At 48.2% G+C, this 21,123-nt stretch overlaps 1 protein-coding gene across 1 annotated transcript in view; it reads right to left on the minus strand.

The window, feature by feature from the left end:
• Window positions 1–21,123, minus strand: part of Abr (ABR activator of RhoGEF and GTPase) — a 207,944-nt gene that overhangs the window by 86,191 nt on the left and 100,630 nt on the right. Inside the window, 1 exon segment of the mRNA XM_040749167.1 lies at window positions 12,190–12,374. Coding sequence (XP_040605101.1) covers window positions 12,190–12,374 — 185 coding nt within the window.

The raw sequence follows: 21,123 nt of genomic DNA on the forward strand, positions 1-21,123 counted from the left end.
ACACCTAAATAGCCCTAAAAGCATTGCATTCGAGCTCCCCATCTTATCTGTTCATCTATCTGCTCACATGTGCATTCATATCCCAAGGAGGCCTGACATGTGTGACCAAACCCCAGCACTGGTATACTCAACCAGAGGTGAGGGAAGCATGAAGAGTAGGATAGAATGAACAAGGGTATCCATGCCAAATAAGAACTTCACTGAGAGTGTCTGCTGATTCAGTCAGTAAGGCAGTGAGAGGGCAGAGACTGAGAAGGCCAGGTGTGGGGAGCTGAAGACTGCAGGCTTTGAGAAGGGAGCCTGGGGGCTTCTGAATAGCACCTGGAAACAGGGAGGTCTTTCCAAGCAAAGGGAGGAATGCCTAAAAGAAAAGTTTCCTCTTTTCGTTCCTTTTTGATGCTGAAGCTGGGACTCAGGGTCTTGTATAAGCTGTGTCACACTGCAGCCCTAGAGACAGTTTCTTAAGGAGCTTCAGGAAGCAGTTAGGAGAGAAAAGAAGAGGGGACAAATACACAGAGGGCAGCTGACATAGGAGCATGAAGGACAAGGATCATGAGTTTCCTATAGCAGTAGGGTACCAATGGAGACTTCAGACACAAGGACCGTGAACTTCCTATAGCAATAGGGACCAGTCAAGACTTCTGACACCCACTATGCCCATACCTCAAACCCTGCAGCGAGTTGTCTCTCTCACTTGGAGTCTCTCTTTTTCCCTCTCCCCCCTCTCACTCTCACACACACACACTCACTCTCTCTCTCTCATACACACACACACATACATACACACAAACACAGAGAGCTTTTCTCACACTCAAATCTCCATCTGTACTCCCTTACCAACTCAATCAATCAGCACTTATTAACTGCCCACTGTATACCAGGCATTGTGCCCATGTTCAGAATGTAGTTGCATATTCTGTAGTTGCAAACAGAGAACACTGCCCTTTGTTGAGCTAATGGTCTCAGGAGCAGAATGACCATGTGATTGACTCCCGAGACTGTGCCAAAGGAAAAGCAGGATGGGGAGGGGCACATTTTAGTTGTGATGTTGAGGTACAACTCCAGAAAGGGTAACATGGAAATGGCTATTGTGATTTTAAAAGTTCACACCCTCTGACTCAGCAATTCCACTCTAGGGAACTGTCTGAAAAAAAAAAAAAAGCGCTGCCAGAAGGGCACAAAGATGAAAGTATAGAACTGTCCACTGCCAAGAGTCCAAACGCTGAGTGAGAGAGGTGGAATCTGGTGTGATGGTACACTAGTAATTCTGGCACTCAGGCAAGGCAGCTAGACAGTGGTTTAACACACACACACACACACACACACACACACGCACACGCACACACACACAATCTCAAAACAACACAAAAAAGTGGCTTGATTAGGACTAGAAATATAACCCAGAGTCAGAGTATTTACCCAACATATGCAAGGCCCTGGGTTCAATCCCCGGCATTGTCTCCTCTGTGCCCACTTTAAAAAAAAAAAAAAAAGCAGAGAGAGGGAGAGGAGAGCTGGCTAGCTGGATTCTGGTATATCCATAGAATGAAATAACCCAAAAGGAATGCAGCAGCTCTTAATTCCTAATTCCAGGTATGCAAGTCTTCACCAAGTAAAATAACAAGATACCTACCACTAGTATGATCTCTTTTTAATACATAGTCTACACATAGAAAAAAATGAGGAGAAATAAACTCTCAGGAGTTCTCTGTAGGATGTGAGTGTTCACGCACTAGATGATGTGTTTCTGATCAGTGAGAATTTTGAGTATGTAATCAGAGAAAATAAAGTTATAAAAAGAAAGAGCTGGGGTATAGCTCAGTCACAGAGCAAGTGCTTAGCATTCTCAAGGCTGTATAACTGCTCCCCCTCCCACACATACACACAGTGCTATGGCGGGAATTTAGAAGGAGCTGGGAGGGCACAAGCAGGTGCATCTGATACAATAAATGAGAAGCCGTGGGAGACTCTTTGGAGGAGGTAACATGAAAACTCAGCCCTGGCTGAGCATGGCGAGACATGCTTGAAATTCTAGCACTTGGAAGGCTAAGACAAGAGGGCTACAAGTTCAAAACCAAACTGGGAGACTCTGTCTCAAAGAAATAAGGGCAAGTAGTAGAATGCTTTCTTCACACGTAAGTCCTTACCTTCAAGCCTCAGAACACAATAAAGTTAAATAACAATGAATGGGCAGGCCATACTGATAGAGACTGGGAGATAGTCTTGTGGAGTCATATTCCAAATTGGAGGTTGGTGGTAAAGCTTCAGAGGCCAGCAAAGAATCAAGTAATCGAGTGTGACAGGGTGGGAAGCTTTTTTGGGTTTCACCATTATAGCCTCAGGGAAGGTGTGGAAGGGTTCCAGGCGAGTCACACGACCATTCTCTGATGTACTCCGCATCTGACATCACACCACTCATTCTCAAACACTGCTCACTCTGTGCTCAACAGGAAGCCACTAAGTCAGACCAAGCAAGGGCAGCTGGCCCCATTGGCTCCTCACTGATGACTCAACCCATCACACTGGTGACAATAACTCAAGAAAGGGCTAGGCACATTCCCACCTCCAGGCCTTTGCAGTTTCCTTGGCCTGAAGATGTTCATCCAACTCTCCAGGCAGAAGCTCAAGCTACATTACCAGGCTGGGGAGCTGGGCAGCCCCCTGGAGCAACGCCAAGGCAGACTCTCATCTCCCATGCTTGCTCCTCCCTCTGCCTTCCCTTCCATCACAGCAGACAACACTGAAAAGATTGCTATGAGTCTGGCTTGGTCGCTCATGGCTGTCAACTTCTAGGGAAACAGAGACAGAACTACCATAGGTTCAAGGCTAGCCTGGGCTACAGTGTGATACTGTCTCAAAACTCATATAGAATTCAACAGCATAAAGCTGTTTGGTATAAGCCAATGCTGTTTATATGGTAAAACAAATTAACAAAATCAGGGGCTAGAGAGATGGCTCAATGGTTAAGAGTGCTTACTGCTTTTCTAGAGAACCTGGGTTCAGTTCCCAGTACCCCCATGATGACTGACAACTGCCTGTATCCCAATTCCAGGGGATCTAGCACCCTCTTTTGGCCTTTATGGATTCCTGCACACTTGTGGTGCACATACATTCATGAAAGCAAGCGCGCGCACGCACACACACACACACACACACACAAATACTAAAGCAATAAAGTGTTTTTAAAAATTTAACAAGGGGGCCTGATAGATGACTCAGCAGTTAAGAGCACAGATTGCTCTTCCAGAGGACCCGGGTTCAATGCCTAGAGCCACATGGCAGCTCACAACTGTCTGTAACTCCAGGATCCAGCAGCCTCACACAGACATACAGACAAAGCATCATTAAAAAATAAGAATGAACTAAAAATAAATAAAATTTAACAAAAATACTCAGGAGATGGTTCAGTGAGTTAAGTGCTTGCTCCACAACCCTGATCATCTGAGTTTGGATCCCCAGAGCCTACCCAACGGCCTGAAGCAGTAGCACAACTACCTGTGATCCCAGCATGTTCCTACAGGGAGATGGGAGGCTGAGATGAAGTCTCCAGAAGCTTGCAGACAAGCTAGCTTGTCACACACAGCAGCAAACAGTAAAAGAGATCTGCTCTCAAAGAAGACAGAAGGCAAAGACCAACACCCAGGGCTGTCCTCTGACCACATGCATGGTGGGAGGGACATGCTGCATGCACACATGCACACACACACGCACTCACGTGTACACACACACTCACGCACACACTCTCTCACACACACTCACTCTCACACACACACACTCCATTGGTTTCTGGTTTTGAATTCTAGCTTTTGCTTCTTGCCAACTCTGTAACACAGGGCAAAGCATTTAAAGTTGTGTTGGTTTCCTCATCTGTAAAATGGGAACAACCTTGCTGTGCAAAGGTAGTGTGTCTGACCCCATAAAATGGGGATCATTATTGCACCATCTCTGGGGCTGCCAGAGGCCTGGTGCACACAGGGCAGCACCTGAACTGTGGTAAGCACTTAGTAGACAACACCTGTTCTCCCCTTCTTCCTTCAGCAGGTGTTCTGTGGAGGAGGAGCATGGGGGTAGAGGGGAGGCCCACCAGAGACTCACCTCCAACCTCTTAGGGACCCAATAACTCAGCCACACCAGACCATTCTGCTTCTCAAATCTCTAGGGACTTTTCCACACTCAGTGATTATACAGTCCCCTTACCTCTACCTCCTCCATGACCCATTCCCTAAGATCCCACCCAAGGTCACATGATTTTCTTTTGGGGATATGGTACATTTCTTTCTTTCTTTGGTTTTGTTTTTCAAGACCTTGTCTGTCCTGAAACTCATAGAAATTTGCCTGCCTCTGCCTCCTGAGTGCTGGGATTAAAAGCAGGTACTACCACTGCCTGGCTTGTAGATTAGTGTGTATTTCTTTTTCTTTATTTTTATTTTATGTGCATTGGTGTTTTGCCTGTGTATATGTCTGTGTAAGAGTGTCAGATCTTGGAGTTAGATAGTTGTAAGCTGCCACATGGGTACTGGGAACTGAACCCCAGTCTTCTGGAAGAGCAGTTAATCCTCTTAACCACTAAGTCATCTCTCCAGTCCCCATGTGCATTTCTTAAATATGTTGCATGGATGGCCTTTGTATAGGGGGAATCTGGGGCTTGGGATGTGGATTGGTGACAGAGAACCTGCTTAGCATATACACAGCCCTAGGTCTCCCAAGAATCAGATAAAAGAGGGCTCAGGCTAAGACTGGTTCCTATAGAACTCAGTCAATGAAGTGGTATCCTAGTGCAAAAGGCAATCCAAAAGATAACTACCAAGGAAGGAATCTCTTTTCTGCCTCAGTCATTAACCTCTTCTGGGATCCTTCCAAGAACAGGATGTTCATTACCTATCCAAATGCAAGACAGCTGTTTTGTTTTTTTTTAAGATTTATTTATTTATTGTGTTCTGTCTGCATGTGTGCCTCCAGGCCAGAAGAGGGCACCAGATCTCATTACAGATGGTTGTGAGCCACCATGTGGTTGCTGGGAATAGAACTCAGGACCCTTGGAAGAGCAGTCAGTGCTCTTAACCTCTGAGCCATCTCTCCAGCCCCCAAGACAGCTGTTTCTTATCCTTCTACCCCACTCCACCCCAGAGACACAGTCTGACTATGCAGTCCAGACCAGCCTGGAACTTACAATACCCCTGCCTCAACCTCCTAAATGCTAAGATTATAAGCATGTACTGCCATGACTGGCTTGCTAGACAGTTAACAGTTAGAGCAGGGTTTCTCTGTGTAGTCCTGGTTGTCCTGGAACTCGCTCTGTAGACCAGGTTGGTTTCGAACTCACAGCAATCTGCCTGTCTCTATCTCTCAAGATCTGGGATTAAAGGTGTGTGCCACCACCATCTGGCCACTGAACTCAAACTCTACCTCACGGTCATTACTCTCTTTCTTTCCTCCAAAGTAACAAGACACATGGTTTTCATTTATTTTAAATGAGTAATATGTTCCCTTTATTCAAACTCTAGGTCTGTGAGTGGCATAGGTCTGTAATCCCAGCACTCCAGAAGCAGAAGACCAAGACAGAGTGGTGCCTACATCCCAGAGAGATTCAAACTCAACTCAGCCCCAGAGCAGCTCCCTACGCAGCACAGCAGCTCACCTTGTCACAACTGTTACTTGGTTCCTTCAGAAGCCCCTCCAAATATGACAACAGAGGGGAATGATGCTTGCTAAAATGTCCAATGTCACATGGCATGAGGTAAGATTTAGAAAAGCACAGTGGCTCAAGCCTGTAATCCCAGCATGCAAGAGGCCCAGGCAGGATGACTGCAAATTCAAGGCCAGCCTGGGCTTCATAATGAGTACTGCCCTCGAAAGAGGCAAAAAGAGTACTAAAGGCTCATCGCCTCACCATATATGACGTTACATAGCATCAGTGCTCCCTGGAGCCCACATATTGATGGGACATAAGTAAGGTCCACACTACAAGGCAGTGCGGAAGACTGAGTTTCCTCTAAGGTACTATGGTGTGCTAGGTGTGTGTAGTCTGCCTCTACTTCTTCCTGCCACACAGGCAGCAGGTGAGGGCTGTGTGGACCACCTACCACACCAGCACATGACTACTGGGCAGGTGAATCCTCTCTGGGAAGAGAAGAAAACTGCTCTGGCCTTGCTAGCACATCCCAGTGGAGAAACTCAGTAACAACAACAGAAAATGGTGCAGTAGAGAGTAAGAGTCCTCTGGGTTCTTAGGGACCCTTCTGAGCCCCTAGGAGAACACAAAGAAGAGAGGCAGAGTGTCTGACCCCAGTAGCTCACCTCTGTGTCATCCATGAGGACATTTAAAAAAAAAAAAAGACACTGTCTCCCTATTAGATCTCGGTTACCTTAAAACTAACTCTGAGTCCAAGCTGGCCTCAAACTCACACACCCTCCTGTTTCAGCTTCCTCAGTGCTGACTAAAGAAATGGGCTATCATGTCCAGCTTGAGGACACTCTTGGTGGCTGTTACTATGCTTGTTTCATGGGCAATTTAACACCTCTTTTCATCAGACACCTCTTTTCTCCCTCCGTCCTTCCAAATTTCAGGATATCTAGGGCAGAGAACTGTTCTGGCTGGGCCCAGTGTCCTGGGCACCTGTAGATAAGCATACCTTTATTGACTAAATATGATTTGGGGAGTAGCCTTGTTTTTATGTAAGAAATACATTCATGAATGGTGGTCCTGGCAGGTTAGCGAGAGAAGAGAAACCAGGGAAGGTATGAGAGCAATAGGGTGGCCAGGCCAGTCAGATGTAGTCCACTAGGGAAGACACCAGGAAGCTGTGATGGAGTGTGAAATGGGGGCATGGCCTGGAAAGGACAAGAAGAGTCCACTAGTGAGTGGACAGTGTCCCAAGTAAGGTACTTTGTCTCCCTCCCAGCTTAGACAGAGCGCCAGAGCCCTAGGATTTTTCACTTGTGCAACAGGACTCCACCAGCAGCTGAAAGCAGTGGCAGCAAAGCAGAGCCCCGATGCACAGGGGGGACAGTCACTGTCCTCTCTGCAGCAGGGACAGAAGACCCAGCAGGGGAGAAACAGGGCTGGGCTGCTGAGTCTCTGCCATGGCACCCACCACTCCCAGATGAGGAACAAAGTGTGAAGCCACAATCTTTCCACATGGCTTCTGTTCACTTACGGATGATCCTCTCAGCCCCAAATCCCAAGCCCCAACCTGAGAGAGAAGGGACAACAGTGATTCTGTCTAGCTTTGCTCCCCGTTCCTCCTGCCCGCCCTTCCTGGTTTCAGAACTATACAATTCAATCCCAAATACCAACCCGGAACCCAGAGGTGCCTGGGAGTTTATAAGGGGAACTAAGGGCTGCACAAAGAGATGCCCAAAAACGATGTGCCTTATCTACAGTGGCAGATGCAAGCCCCCCAAAACTGTATATGTCCCCAGCAGTGGGGGGTCAGCTGGGCTCTCAGAGCCTCACCCGGGAGAGTAACTGAGAGGGGCCTGGTAGCACCACCCAGGCTTAAGCTTCACGAGATCCCAAGTTGAAACGGAGTCCTGGTTCCACTGGATGCACTAGCCTCTGGCAAATTATGTCAACAGCTTGAGCTTCCGTTTCCTAAACTATAAAATGAAAGCAGGACACCTATCTTACTGAGACATCATGCAGCAGCCTATGTGAGAGGCTCAACCTTGTCTCTCAAAGGAGCTGACGGGAGGAAGAAGATGCAGAAGATGACTGGTAATTGTGGTGGTTTGAAAGAAAATGGCTCCCACAGGCTCATGGAGAGTAGCACTATTGGGAGGTGTGGCTTTAGCTGCTCTCTTTCCTACTGTTCCCCTGGGGCAGGCAGGACTTTTCCTGTCTCCCTCTTCTCTTCTGTACTCTCTGTCTCTATATCTCTTTTCTCCCTACCCCTGCCTCACCTTCTAATAAAACTTCTCAAAAAGCTCTGTCTGCCTGCCATGTTTGTCTCTCTGCCTCGGTCAGCCTCACCTGCCATGGACTCCGCTAAGGCCCGCACACACTTTATCATAACACTTTTACCTCTGGATCTTAATGTCAGCTGAGGTCTGCACCCACGGAGACATTACACATTACATGGCACTCTGGCTCTTAACAACATCTCATGGCACACTTGTGACAGCCGTGCCAGGTCACATGGGAGGAAATTCTCAGTTTCTCCATTTACCGATGAGTAAATGAACTCAGAGGGTGACATCTCTTGGGTGGCGCACCTTCAAAATAGTAGAAGACAGCTGGGCGGTGGTGGTGCACACCTTTGATGCCAGCACTTGGGAGGCAGAGGAAGGAGGATCTCTGTGAGTTCAAGGCCAGCCTGGTCTACAGAGTGAGTTCAAGGACAGGCTCCAAAAGAATACAGAGAAACCCTGTCTCGAAAAAACAAAAACCAAAGCCAAAAACAAAACAAACAAACAAACAAAAAAAACTAAAAAGAAACCCTATCTCAAAAAACAAAAACAAAAATGAAAAAATAGTAGAAGACAGACAAAAACAGACCTTTTCTCTATCTTGAGGTCTCTTTGACTGCACCATCCAGAGAAGAGACAGGAATTGTGGTCTATATATAGGAAGGAGGTTTTCTGTAAGACTGTGGTTCTGGGACAGGAAGTTGCAGCTAAGTGGGAGTGTCCTTACCCTATTTCCCAAGGGAAACTACACACTCTCAATTATATAGAGCTACCAGCAATTGGTAACCCTTGGCCCTGTGCCAGGGTACCCTGCCCAGTCTAGGTTTGGGAAAGGCCTACAGGGCAGGGTTTGGAGTTCATCTGTTACCTCTGGGCACAAGCTGAGATGAAAGTATCACAACAATGTATGCTGGGGAATGAGGAGATGCCTAGGCTGAGGCTATCACACTTGGGAGGACAGACCCAGAAAGGAGGTGGCCTGCAAACCCAGATTCATTTCCCAGCATGTATTTACCAGATTGAGTCTCTGCAACGCTGCAGTACCAGCCCTCTGAAAGCCAATGACAAAGTCTTATGGGCTTGTTTGTTTTGAGACAGTGGCTCCCTGCATAGCTCAGTCTGGCCTAGAAGCCACAGTTCTCCCACCTTGGCCTTATGAGTGCTGGAACTGAATGTATTCAACATCCTTTTAAGGCTCCCTGTGAGCCTTTCCTCATACTTCCCTTCAGAAGAGCCACTGCTATTCAGACCCGAGGACACAGGCTCCATGGTGTTATGACCCTTATACAGTGTCCTACAGCCAGAAAGTAGAGTTCATCTGTCCAAAGCCTGCATTATGGCGAGGCTCTAGGCCACTGACACAAGACTGGAAGTTCATTCCATGTATCAACTTGACCGGGCCATAGGGTGTCTAAACATGATCCTGGGTGTCTGTGGGATGGTTCACAATGAGATTAACATCTGATTCTACAGACTGAACATAGCAAATGCCCTTCCCAAAGTGAGCTGGACTGGTCTCATCCAGTCAATTGAAAACCTGAGATCAAAAAGGCCAAGAAAGAGAGGCTCTTCCCGGACAGCACGCATGACCCAGGCCCAGGAGGCCCAGGCAGAAGGATTATGAATGTCATCCCAGCCACAACTACAAAGCAAATTTCAGGACAGCCTCAGAACATAGAGATCCTATCCCCAATAAACAAAACAGAGGGGCTCCACCCACACGGCTGCTATCACTGGGACACTGGTCTTTTCTAACCTCTGGACTCAGACTGAACACTGGGCATTCTTGAGCTTAAGCCTACTGGTTTTTTACCCAGAATTTTTTGCCTTTGGCTCACCTGATTCTCAGGCCTTTGGACTTGGACTGGAACTACACATTGGCTCTCCCTGAACCTCCAGCATCCACTGCAGAGGATAGGATTTCTTAGCCTCCATACCCACAAGTTAGTTCCTTCTACCAAATCTCTCTATATACAAATTGGGTACACACACACATCCCACCTACTTGGATTATTTTTCTAACACATAAACCAAATTTTGACCTCCCAGGTATAGCTTGGCTGTACGTTTGGGTGTGGAAAGCTCAGCTGCCAGGTTGTGCCAAAGGCTAGATATCTAAGTATCTAGAACAATTGTCTGATTTTGTCCAAAATTCCCCTCTGTTCCCAAGTTCCTAACAGGAAGCCTGGCAGGGGAGGAGACTGCCTGGCCAAATGAGCACAGCCAAGTAGCAGGAACGAACGAACAAACACACACACACACACACACACACACACACACACACACACACACACACACACTTTTTAAAAAACAAAAACAAATCATCTCAAGTACTGGGAAAGGGAGTTTGCACCTTTCAGGCAAGGCACCTCACCTCACTGCAAATGGTAATACTTGCAGGGTCCACTAGGTGGGGCCAGTAATGTAACAGAAAGCAGAAAGGCAGCTAGCTCCTGGCTGGTAAGGGTTATAGCTGAATAGGCAGGCAGGAGTAGAGCAGCTTGCGGAATTGTCACAGTCATTCCCAACTTGCATCAATGATCCCCCTACCTATCAATGGTGTGAAGACTGGTACTGAGGGACCCAAGTACTCCAGATGACTGTTCTCTCTGTAAAATATTTAACATTTCAAAATCTTCCACTTAAGTTATTTCCTTCAACCACCAAGAATAATGAGAACAAACTGAAGATGCTACCCAAAGTGGAGACTACCAGGCAGGAGGAATATGGTCCTGCATGCACAGAGCATCAGTAGGATTTTTCACCAGGAAATCCAAATATCCATGGATGAATGCTCCTGCAAGGTAGTCATGAGGAATGAGAGGAAGGGAGATAAGAGAGACAAGAGAGGAGAATGCACAGACCAGTTCCCCCATGTAGATTCTGAGGGGCAGCACCCTGTATCTGCTTACAGTGGGATATGGGCTAAGTCCCTAGGGGATATCTGAAGCCCACTGACCTACAACCAGAAGGCAGAGATGAGGAACCAGAGTTCTCTCTTCTTTCTCCTGGTTGGCCTGAGTCCAGGTTCCAGAACATCCCTTCTTCCATTGGTCCAAACACTCTGCCTCCATGGCCAAAATAGCTGCCTCTAATCAAACACCTTCCACAGGACAACACCACCCAAGAATGCTGTCTGTGGGGAGCTTGACGCTGGCCAACACCCACACTCATCCCCTCCACCTCTTACCTGCCCCCCACCATCCCTTCCCAAACTTGTACCACCTGGCAGCCGCTGAGCTCTGCCTAGGCCTCTGTTGCTATGGCAACAATGTGGCTTCCCCCAAGTGGGATGCTGGTTGCCAAGGCCCTTGTTGCCAAAGGCTATAACAGCCACCCCAGTGTGTGAAGAGGGGGAGAGACCCTGCAGAGGGTGGAAGGAGCAGGGGTTCTTCCAAATGGTAGAGTCCAGGCAGCCTCCAGGTGGGGTGGGGGTGCCAGGCATTACAGAAGGGAAATGCATTGCACAGCACTGCTGATGCTCCCTGGGGGCTTCAGAGAGAGTAAAGAGAACCCCACAAAATGCACCTGGACAAGCTGGGCGAAAAGGACCTGTGAAACTGAGCTCCATCCACCAAAACAAGTGGCCATGATTCTTTTCCCCAACCCCAGAAAAAGAGCCCCAAGGAGTCTCTCTGCCTGGCTTGCTCGTGTATTTCAGATGCGCACACTCATGACCTGGGCACAGTGTTGGTCCGTGTCAGCAGGAACAGCATTAATTGTAACTACTCCACACACTCCTATCTCCCTGCCCTGTCAAAGCATACTTAATCTTTCTTACAGAAGATTTCTGAGAGGGGAGCCCCTGCCTCTCTTGGAAGCAGGGAAGTTAGGCCCCCCCAGGCTTATTCCTTTCCTGTGGAACAGAACAGGGCTGGAGGCCCTCAATCCTGGGGAACACTACAGAAGCATCGGGTTTTTGGTTTGTTTTTGTTTTGCCCCATAGGAAGCTTGAGACCAGTCCTGGCTTTGTGGGGCACTCGTTGTCCACAGGTCACTGAGCATCCAGCCAGAGCCCCCTCCCCATCCTGTAAGAGATGGTTGAGAGGGGAATGAGAGTGCCCAGAAAGCAGCAGAACAAACAGCTGACAGAGCCGGGAAGCGGGTGAGGGGTAGCAGAGCACAGCAGGCAATGAAGAGGAGCTAGATGACAGGGTATGAGGGGTACAGGCCCACCCTCCCCCAGCCCCACTGCCAACACTGCCCTAAGCAGACCCTGGCCCACTTTTCAAACAAGCTGTCGTATCTCCCCTCCCCAGAAGAGGAAACAGGAGTACCTACCCCAGGTGCCAACCCCTCAGGTGGGGTGGGTGAGATGCTGTCCCCACCGCCCTGGCTGCGGGCACTGAGCTGGGGCGACATGGTGGGTGACTCGTCGATGTATGGCATGGTCTCCGAGCCCTCGGGGGGCCCCTTCTGCTCCTCATGCCCCTCTGCGTCGTAGTCCTCGGCACCGTAGCTGAAGTCTGAGACAAGGAACAAGAAAGGCCACTGAGAGTCTTCCACCAGGGCTGCCAGGGACTGGTAGCGCAGTGGGCGCCGGCGCCGGCCCCCAGCTGCCATGGCCCCTGCTGCACCATGCACCCTGGGCCAGGCAGTGGCTGCACAGCCAGGCCCGGGGAGGAGGGTGGGAGCTCCAGCAGGCACAGGCTCTGCTGAGTCCGTCAGAGGCTGCTGGGAGTCGGGGAGGAGCGGTTCTGCTGTCGCCACCCGCCTAATAGCATGTCAGCTGCGTATGTGGAGCTGTGTTTCCTTTGCCTCCTGCCTAATTCCACGTCTAAAAATTAACAGTGGGAGAAGGAGGCAGGACGATTCCAACTCTTCTCTCTGAGTCACCATTTTGCTTTTTATAGGGAATAAGGAGGTGGGGGCGGGCCAAGCGATGTCACTTCCTCGGTCCCTCCTCCTCGGGTACCATTGTACACTGAACTCAATCCCTGGGGGGTGAACAGGGCAGGTCTGGGGTAGGGAGGGCCGGGTAAGTGTGCTCTAGGAGGCCCCCAGTCCTTTGAATGAGGCCCGGCATCCAGGACAGAGCCCAAGGAAGGCAAGCGTGGGAGAGGGGGTGGTGCCCCAGGCCTGGCAGGGACTGGGTGTGCAGCAGTCTCCTCAGAAGCCAGCACTTATGTCTGTAATTCCAACACAGTTTCCTTCAGAGCAGGAGGGAGGAAAGCAAAAGAAAGTAGAGCTGTATTAACCCCTCAGTGCTCCCAGCACCACACAAGCTCCAGCGCCCACACAGATGCCCTCCTGGGGGCACTAAGGTAGGCCACCAGGGTAGTACCTCTAGGCTTTGCACAAGAGCTATAGGGTGGTCTCACTAAGGCCCTTGAACCATTCCCAGCCAGCAACTGGCCAGTGAGTTAGGTGTTGTTGTTTCCAACGTTCTAGTCCACTATCAGGATGACTGAGAATACACTGGGGTTGCTGCAAGCTAGGTGCAAGGTCTCCTCAGACTTGAACCTTGGTACAGGGAAGGAGTCATCAGTGAGGGGGGCCAAGGGTACAGCCTCTGAAAGGCCAGAAGGAGCTAGTACCATTTCTCACAGGGGAAAGCAAACAAAGAACCTTGGAGCAACTGGTGGTAACCAGTGTCCTGCACACTGAACCTGCTGAAACACATCAATTTGTCATATGGTTTCTAACCCTTGGCAGAGGCCTGGGTTTTGGGACTGTGGCCAGTATGTCAGAGGAGCCTGGCTGGGCCTGTCCCATTATCTGCTCAGACAGGAGAGCACCCTGGAGGACCCAGTTTACAGTACCAATAGCACATAGCCTCCTTGAAGCCTCAGGGGCAGGAACTGTGTTTCAGCTGTGGCTACATGCCCAGCACCCACAAAATGACACATAGCAGGCTCCTGGAAAGCTTGAGCAGTGGAGTGAACAAGTGGAAGGAGGCACCATCCATCTCAGGCCCGAGGTCTAAGCCAGGCAGGCCCCAGTGAGTCAAGCTCTCTGTGGAGGCCCTGGCTCCTCCTCCTCTGCCACAGCCAGCAGCCTGAGAATGGTGTCACCAGGTCACTGGGGCGCCAGGCCATGGCTACACTCAGTCCAATCTGGCTGTTGGCAGTCGATAGCTTCCCCTGGGCTCTCTGCACCTGCTTCTGCCGGCTTCCTCTCCCAGGGCTCAACAGATGTCCATTAAACTGTCAGACCTCTTTACTCCAGGGGCTCTGGATCTCCTTGGTCATGCTGAAGCTAAGAGTGTGAGCAAATGAATTACAGTGGACCCTGGCCTAGCCAACAGCTTGCCTGACCTGTATCAGGCACCACCAGTATGAAGGTATTACTGGAGGGCAGAGTTCACAGATAGGCCAAAAGAAAATATGCCCTGGTTCACTTCTAATGCAATACCTGGCATCTCCCACAGGAAAGGAAGGTCTCTGGCAGCCTTTACTCCAGTGTATACAATCAGACCCCACCAACTTAGGCTCGGTCTAACCACCTCTCCAAGGCAGTTCTCACAGAAGAGGCCACTGAGCCTCAGACATCCGCCCAAGACCAAGGAAAGGACCTGGGTCTGGGTCTGAGTCTTCAAGGGCTATCCTGTCCCATTTCACTCCAAAGAAATCCCAACACCCTGTCTTGGTCCTCCTCATGGGACAGGTTGACCAATGATGGGAGCACAGGGTGCAGACATGAGGACAGGCACAGTGTCCTCTACAAGCATTCCTTTTTTGTTCGCGCCTTTCATAAAATGCTGGGAGTATGGAACACTTCTATTAGGAAATGAGATACATAAAAGGACCAGGAAACCAACTCTCTAGGAAAGTAGAGGGATGAAAAAGAAACCCACTCATGTGGGTACATGCACGCACGCGCGCGCGCGCACACACACACACACACACACACACACACACACAAATTTTAAAAAATTAAAAGTGGAGAGTGACAAAGCAAAAGCATCTGAACTGGACTTGTGGCATGCACGCATGTATACACACACACATATGCAAAACAAGTATATAACATACCATACTACACACATACAACTTAATGATGATGATAAGAAGAAGTACATTGCTCCCTGCCCTCACTGCTCCTCCTTTTGTTGTGTGGTTGGAGCTGCAGCAGCCATGCTTAACCATGAGATGACTTTGAAGACTGAGAGCAGAATTGAAGAGGGCTGAATAGAAGACTAGAGTGTGAGTCACTGATGGGATAATGGAGCCTCGTTTTGACTCTGGATTGATCTACCCCTAGACTTCTTTTATAAAAGAGAATCAAGAAGCAAGGGGATTAGGAGTGGGGAGAGTGAGAGAAATTCATGTTATGTGAACCACGACTATATTTAGTTTTCTTCTACTACCCTCACAGCCCTTGACCTCCTTGGTGAAATCTTTCACCACCCCTCTCTAAGAAAACTGCTGTTCTGTATAGATTCTCAAAATAGACTACCATCAGGCAACAAAAGGGAACTATATTAATAGTTCTTAAACATACTATGCTAAGTGAAAGAAGCTAAATACAAGTGCCCAGCTTGAATGCTTCTGCTTGTATAATGTTCTAGAACAAAGCTGGCCAATGCTAACCATAAAAACACTGGTAGCCTCTGGGAATGGGGTGTGGACAGAAGCTGATGACAATGGGCACAAGGGAACTTCTGGACCAATGGAACCATCCCTTCCTTGTCTTGACAGGGATCTGAAGGACACAGACAGATGCAATCACCAGAATTTACCAAATCTCAGTACAGTTAATACTTATGCAGTTCACTAAATACTGAACGCTCGGTAATAACATGCCAGCCTGAAGGAGTCATCTGCAATTCTGAAATATATAAACTGTAAGAGGGGATGGGATGGGGAGATGGACACATGTGAAAGGGAGCAGTCATGGGACAGTGGTAATTACAGACTCCAGTTAGCAGTGAATGGGCTGTTCAGCGTGTGATGCTCTCAACTTCAATAAAGTGGCAGGACAGGGACTAGTGCTCTCCAGGCTGCTGCCACCCTTTCCTTCTCGTCCTCTCCCATTTTTTTTTAAACACTCCATGGAGAGGTCTGGGCTGCACACCCACCTCTGATTATTTCCAGGACACGCATCTTTCAGTCCCCAATGTTTACCTGAGTTAGTTCAGCGGATGATGGACACCTCCAAGTCTCTCCAGACCCCTCCTTCCCACTCTGTGTGGATCTCCTCAAATCCCCACTCTTGACAGTTTTGTCCGCACAGCAGCCAAGCTGCAATCCATGCAAGCCTCATGCCACAGTTCTCTGCTAACTCCAATGGTACAAACAGCCTAAGCTTACCAGCTGAAGACTCCATGTAATACGCCCCTGCCTCCATTTTACAGGGTCATCTCCTCCTACCCTGCAGTACCACGTCATCTCCAGGCTCCTACAGCTGTCTGAACACTCAGCTCAAAAGTCTAGTCTTAAACCCTGGTGCCTGTGAATATGATCTTCTTTGAAAAAAAAAAAAGTATTTGAAGATGTCACCAAGTCGAAGATCTTAAAATAAAATTATTTGGATGAACCCCAAAGGTGCTAAATCCCCCAAAGCCCTTAGGAAATGACAGAAAAGGCCCTGTGAACTCAGGGAGGAAACATGTGCAGTGAGCACTGGCTGAGAGAAGCAAGCAAGAATTTGATTCCTGAAGTCTTGAAGGAAGGACTTCCCAACCAGCCTTGATCTGAAGCCCACAATGTTCACAGTGTGAGATAACTTTCTGCGGCTTAAAGCTACCAATTTCTGTAATAATGTGTATATCAAGGAAAGCATTCCATGAATACTCATCCTCTGCCCAACCCCTGGACCGCTGCACCTGCTGCTATGGCACCTAAAACCTTCCACTCAGCCCTTAGCCCATCAAACAGACCCTCTTGAGCCCTCAAAGCCAGCTAGCTGCACCCTCTCCTGTGAACTTCTGTTTCTCACATGATACCTGGATACATAAAGCACTTTTACAAGCCGATGAGAAAAGGATAATTATGTCATACTGTAATGAGCAAAGGAAAGGAGAAGAAAACTAAAATAGAACAGCAAATGGCCAGAGATAGTCTTTTTAAAGGTTAACCTCACAGCAATCAAAGAAAATGCAACCTACTTTTCCTTCCCCCTTTGTGTAATTTCCCTATCACATTAACAAGAACTTAAAAATAATGACAGGCTTCTTGTCTAGGATGTGTGAGGCCCTGAGGGTGAAGGCCAACACTACAAAATAATAGTATTAATTAATAAAGTCCAAGGCTATAAAGGAATATACTCTCAGAGCTCCTGGAAGGTGTATTTAACTGCTATCACTTTGCTCAGTTTATCTGGTAAATGGCACAAAAAATTTTTAGTAGTCAGCACAGACTTGAACCCAGCATAATTCAAAACCACACCCTAAGGTAATAATATATAATTAATTATAAATACTCATAAAATATACTTGCATGGGGCTGTGGAGAGTTGGCTTAGTGGTTAAGAGCACTGACTGCTCTTCCAGAGGGCCTGGCCTTGATCCCAGCACCCACATGATAAGTGACAACCAGCCCAGTTCCAGGGACCTGACACCTCTTCTGGCCTCTGTGGGCACCAGGCACCCGCATGTTGCATAGACAAACATGCAGGCAGAACTCCCATACAAGGTCAAGTGTGCTGGAGCACGCCTTTAATCCTAGCACTCAGGAGAGGAAGGCAGATCTCTGTTGAGTTCAAGGCCAGGCTGGTCTAAATAGTGAGTTCTGGAACAGCCAAAGCAAATAATGAGGCCCTGTTTCAAAAAGCAACATAAACATACCCCCCCAAACAACCAAAAAAATGCACCCATAAAAGTGAAAATTAAAAAACTTTTAAATGGACTCACAAGGTTATTTATGATTGCAACAATATATTTAAGAGGCTGGGGTAGGGGAATCATGAATTCAAGATCAGCCTAGGTTAAACAGCAAGACCCTACACCCCACTCCACCACCTCCAAAAACCAAACAAACAAACTGACCCTAAACAGGAAGACCCTACACCCCACTCCACCACCTCAAAGAACCAAACAAACAAACTCAAAGGGAAGCAAACACTACTGAGCATTCAGACTCCGGAAATCTGGAAGGAATTAATTTGTGGCTTCACTGCTCCCAGGACACTAGTAAACACTGCCTGATTTCTACCGTCTCTTCTTCCCTGCTTGGTTTATATGAAGCAGAAATGGACCCTGTCCTCAGAAAGATGTCTATTTCCTCTGCCTCTCCTACCACAAGAAGCAATCACTAAATATCATTCTGGCCCAAGAATATCTGAAAGGCCTTTGATTTGATTTGTTACTTTGAACCTGGATGTGATGACAGGCGCTACAATGGCCATACTGCTGCCATGAGGAAAAAGTGAAGAATGAACAAATGTCTGTGTGAGCTGTGAGCTACCGAGCCAACTAGATTCAGTCAGTCCACCTCATTTCGTGCTAGGCAGGAAATGAAAGCCCTAGTATATCAGGTTTTCTGCCACATAAAATGAACATATTTCTAAGTGATACCCTTATCTCCCAGGAAAGGAAGGCAGTCTAGAATGCAATTAAAACTTCCCTGGGTATGGTGAAGCAGAGAAGAGGTGTGTGTGAGAGGATCAAATACTTGAGGAATTAGGGCTTCCCAACAGCAAGGAATGGAGAGGACAGGTTCAAATTCCATCCATTTTCCGTTGCTTTGCAACCGTTCTGTGCCTAGAACCAAAAAGTCACTTCTCAACGACACTGGCTAAGTGAATGTACAGAGGGACAGTAAGGGGATTCAACTGGATGATATGTGTGAAGCACTCAGCATAAGGTACGCACCCAATAAATCTTAGCTGCTATTGTTAATATTATTAATTGACTCTTGAACGATGTGTGGTTGCTTGCCAGGAGGGTGTGGGCCGGGAGCAGAGTTCTGGGCAAGGAGGAGGTTTGGCAATGACACAAGTATGAAACAGCAGGGCCCCTTAAGGGGAATATAAATAGCCACCATGGTTGGAACACTGAGTGAGCAAGGGGGTGGGGGATGGCACACAGAAGGGGGCACAGACTAGATCCTGAGTCAAGCTGGAGGCTGGGCAGGACTTGAGGCTGTACTGAGACAGCCCACTAGCCCAGGGACCCCAGTCATGGTGTCACATGCCACACATCCTCCTGACACATGCTCCTGTGTGGAGGAGTCACTCTGCAGGCAGAATCCTGTGTCACCCAGAGAAGACATCACCTGTGACTGAGCTACCCTATACTGTAATGAAGTCAGTATACTTGAGAGATACCAGTCAACAGGCCCTCACACAAATTCATGCAACAAAGAGAACTGGCCAGTGAGAGGTAAGGTCAAGCCCAAGTGGCTAGACATCATTCTTACCACTTCAAGTGACCAACTTGACAAGATCACTGTTTACAATCTTGTCTTGAGGCTGTCCTGAGCCCAGGACCAACAGGCATAGCCAGATGGACAAACTGGGGGCTCCAAGCTTCATGCAAGCTGATGAAAAGTATGGGGGTCCCCTCTTCCTCTTCTGGGGACTCTAAGCACTACAGGTGCAGGGTGTTCTCCGGGTGTGGAGTGGTCCTGACATCCCAGTAGGGGTGACATCAAGGCTAACTGTAAGTAATAAAAGCGATACATTTATTTTCTACCTGGGAACCAATGGTGGACGCAGGGAGCAAGGAAGAAGCGTGGAGGAAAGCCCAAGCTAACCATCGGTCCTACCGGAGCAACATCCAAAGTCTTCAGAGTCGTCCTGCCCCAGAAGGCCCTGTGACCAATGCTTATACACCCTGGTCACAACTGTGCAGCACTGGGCCTACTACTCCGTTTGTTCCACAAAGGTTCATCTGACAGACTCTATGTGAAACAAAAACAGCCAAAGACTCTGTGGCATACAGTTTAAGAACAGATGAAACCCAGGACTGGAGGCAAGCAGTATGCTGGCCCTCAGGGAGAGTGAGGAACTTTCACGGGTGATGGGAACATTCCCTATCTGGATCCACATGTTGTTTATATAAAGAAGAATACGGAAATGTTCACTTGGCTAGATACCGAAGGTTGGTGAACTTTAAAAGGATGGTTTTCTTGTTTGGTTGGGTAGCTGGCTTGGTTTTTTGTTTGTCTGCTTGAGACATGGCCTTGCTATGGGTTTCATGATAGCCTTTAACTCATTTTGTAGCTCAGGCTGTTTCTGAACTCACAGGGGTTCTCTTGCCTCATCCTCCTGAGTGCAGGGGTCATGAATGTACACCACACACCTGACCAATAAAAGGTTCTAGAAGAGTTATGTGGTACACAATCTGTAATACAGCAACCGGAGGTGGGGAATCATCAAGGCCTGTCTTGAAAAGGAAAATAAAACATTTTAGGAATTTAAGAATTACTTAAGTTGTACCATTTACACTTATAACTGAGGCAATGATGGCACAGAGAGTTCAACTACTTGACCAGGGTTGAGGGTTTAAGTTGAAAACCAGATTGAATACAGTAATTTAATGCCAGGACCAATGCTACTCCATCATGTAATTTGCTAAAAATAGTTCAGGAGACTTCTCTCAAGGATGCCTATGAATAAAAGAAACAACCAGTGTTGAGACAGAATGGAGGGAGAAGAGGTTCCTGTGCTGAGGGGCAGTGAGTGCAGAACGGGGAAGGCCAGCACTGGAAGTGGACTGAAGCAGTTGGGGATGGGCGGTGGGGGAGGGAGGAGCTGGGGAGTGGAGGGGGGGAATCAGGCTGTGGAGAGACTAGCACATTACCCTCTAGAGTTAATTCCAATCAGTAACGGGGAACCACGAAAGCCAGAAGAGTAGCATGGCTTCAGGAGGAGTAAGTCACTCAAGGCGGAGGGACCGATCTGCAGCGGAGCAAATAGTCCTCCTGTGGATTGCCAAGGGCGGTGGTGCCAACAGCAAGGGAACAAGACAGGAAATGGAAGATAATACACAAAGTACAGCCAGGAAAGGGACCCTCTAGGCTTGACAACTGAAGGTACCATGGACAGAAAGGGGGACAAGGATCCTGGGCACAGACCCTGGGTTCAGGTGTCGTAGGTGTGGACTGAGAGTAGGTAGAGCTCCAACCTACAACTGTTCTAGAGATACAGAGCCAAGATGCTGGATCACAGAACCAACTAGATGATGCTCAGCTGCTACTCCCTCGCTGGTGTACCACAAGGGCCAGATTATGCTTTTTGAAATGACAGTGGTAAGATACATCAGAAGTGGATCTGACATTAACCTATGAAGACAGGGTCCTAGTCTCTTACTGCATTACATACAACATCTGT

This window comes from Mesocricetus auratus, unplaced genomic scaffold (genome assembly GCF_017639785.1).
Source record: "Mesocricetus auratus isolate SY011 unplaced genomic scaffold, BCM_Maur_2.0 Super-Scaffold_100007, whole genome shotgun sequence".
In the NCBI taxonomy this organism is placed as follows: Eukaryota; Metazoa; Chordata; class Mammalia; order Rodentia; family Cricetidae; genus Mesocricetus; species Mesocricetus auratus.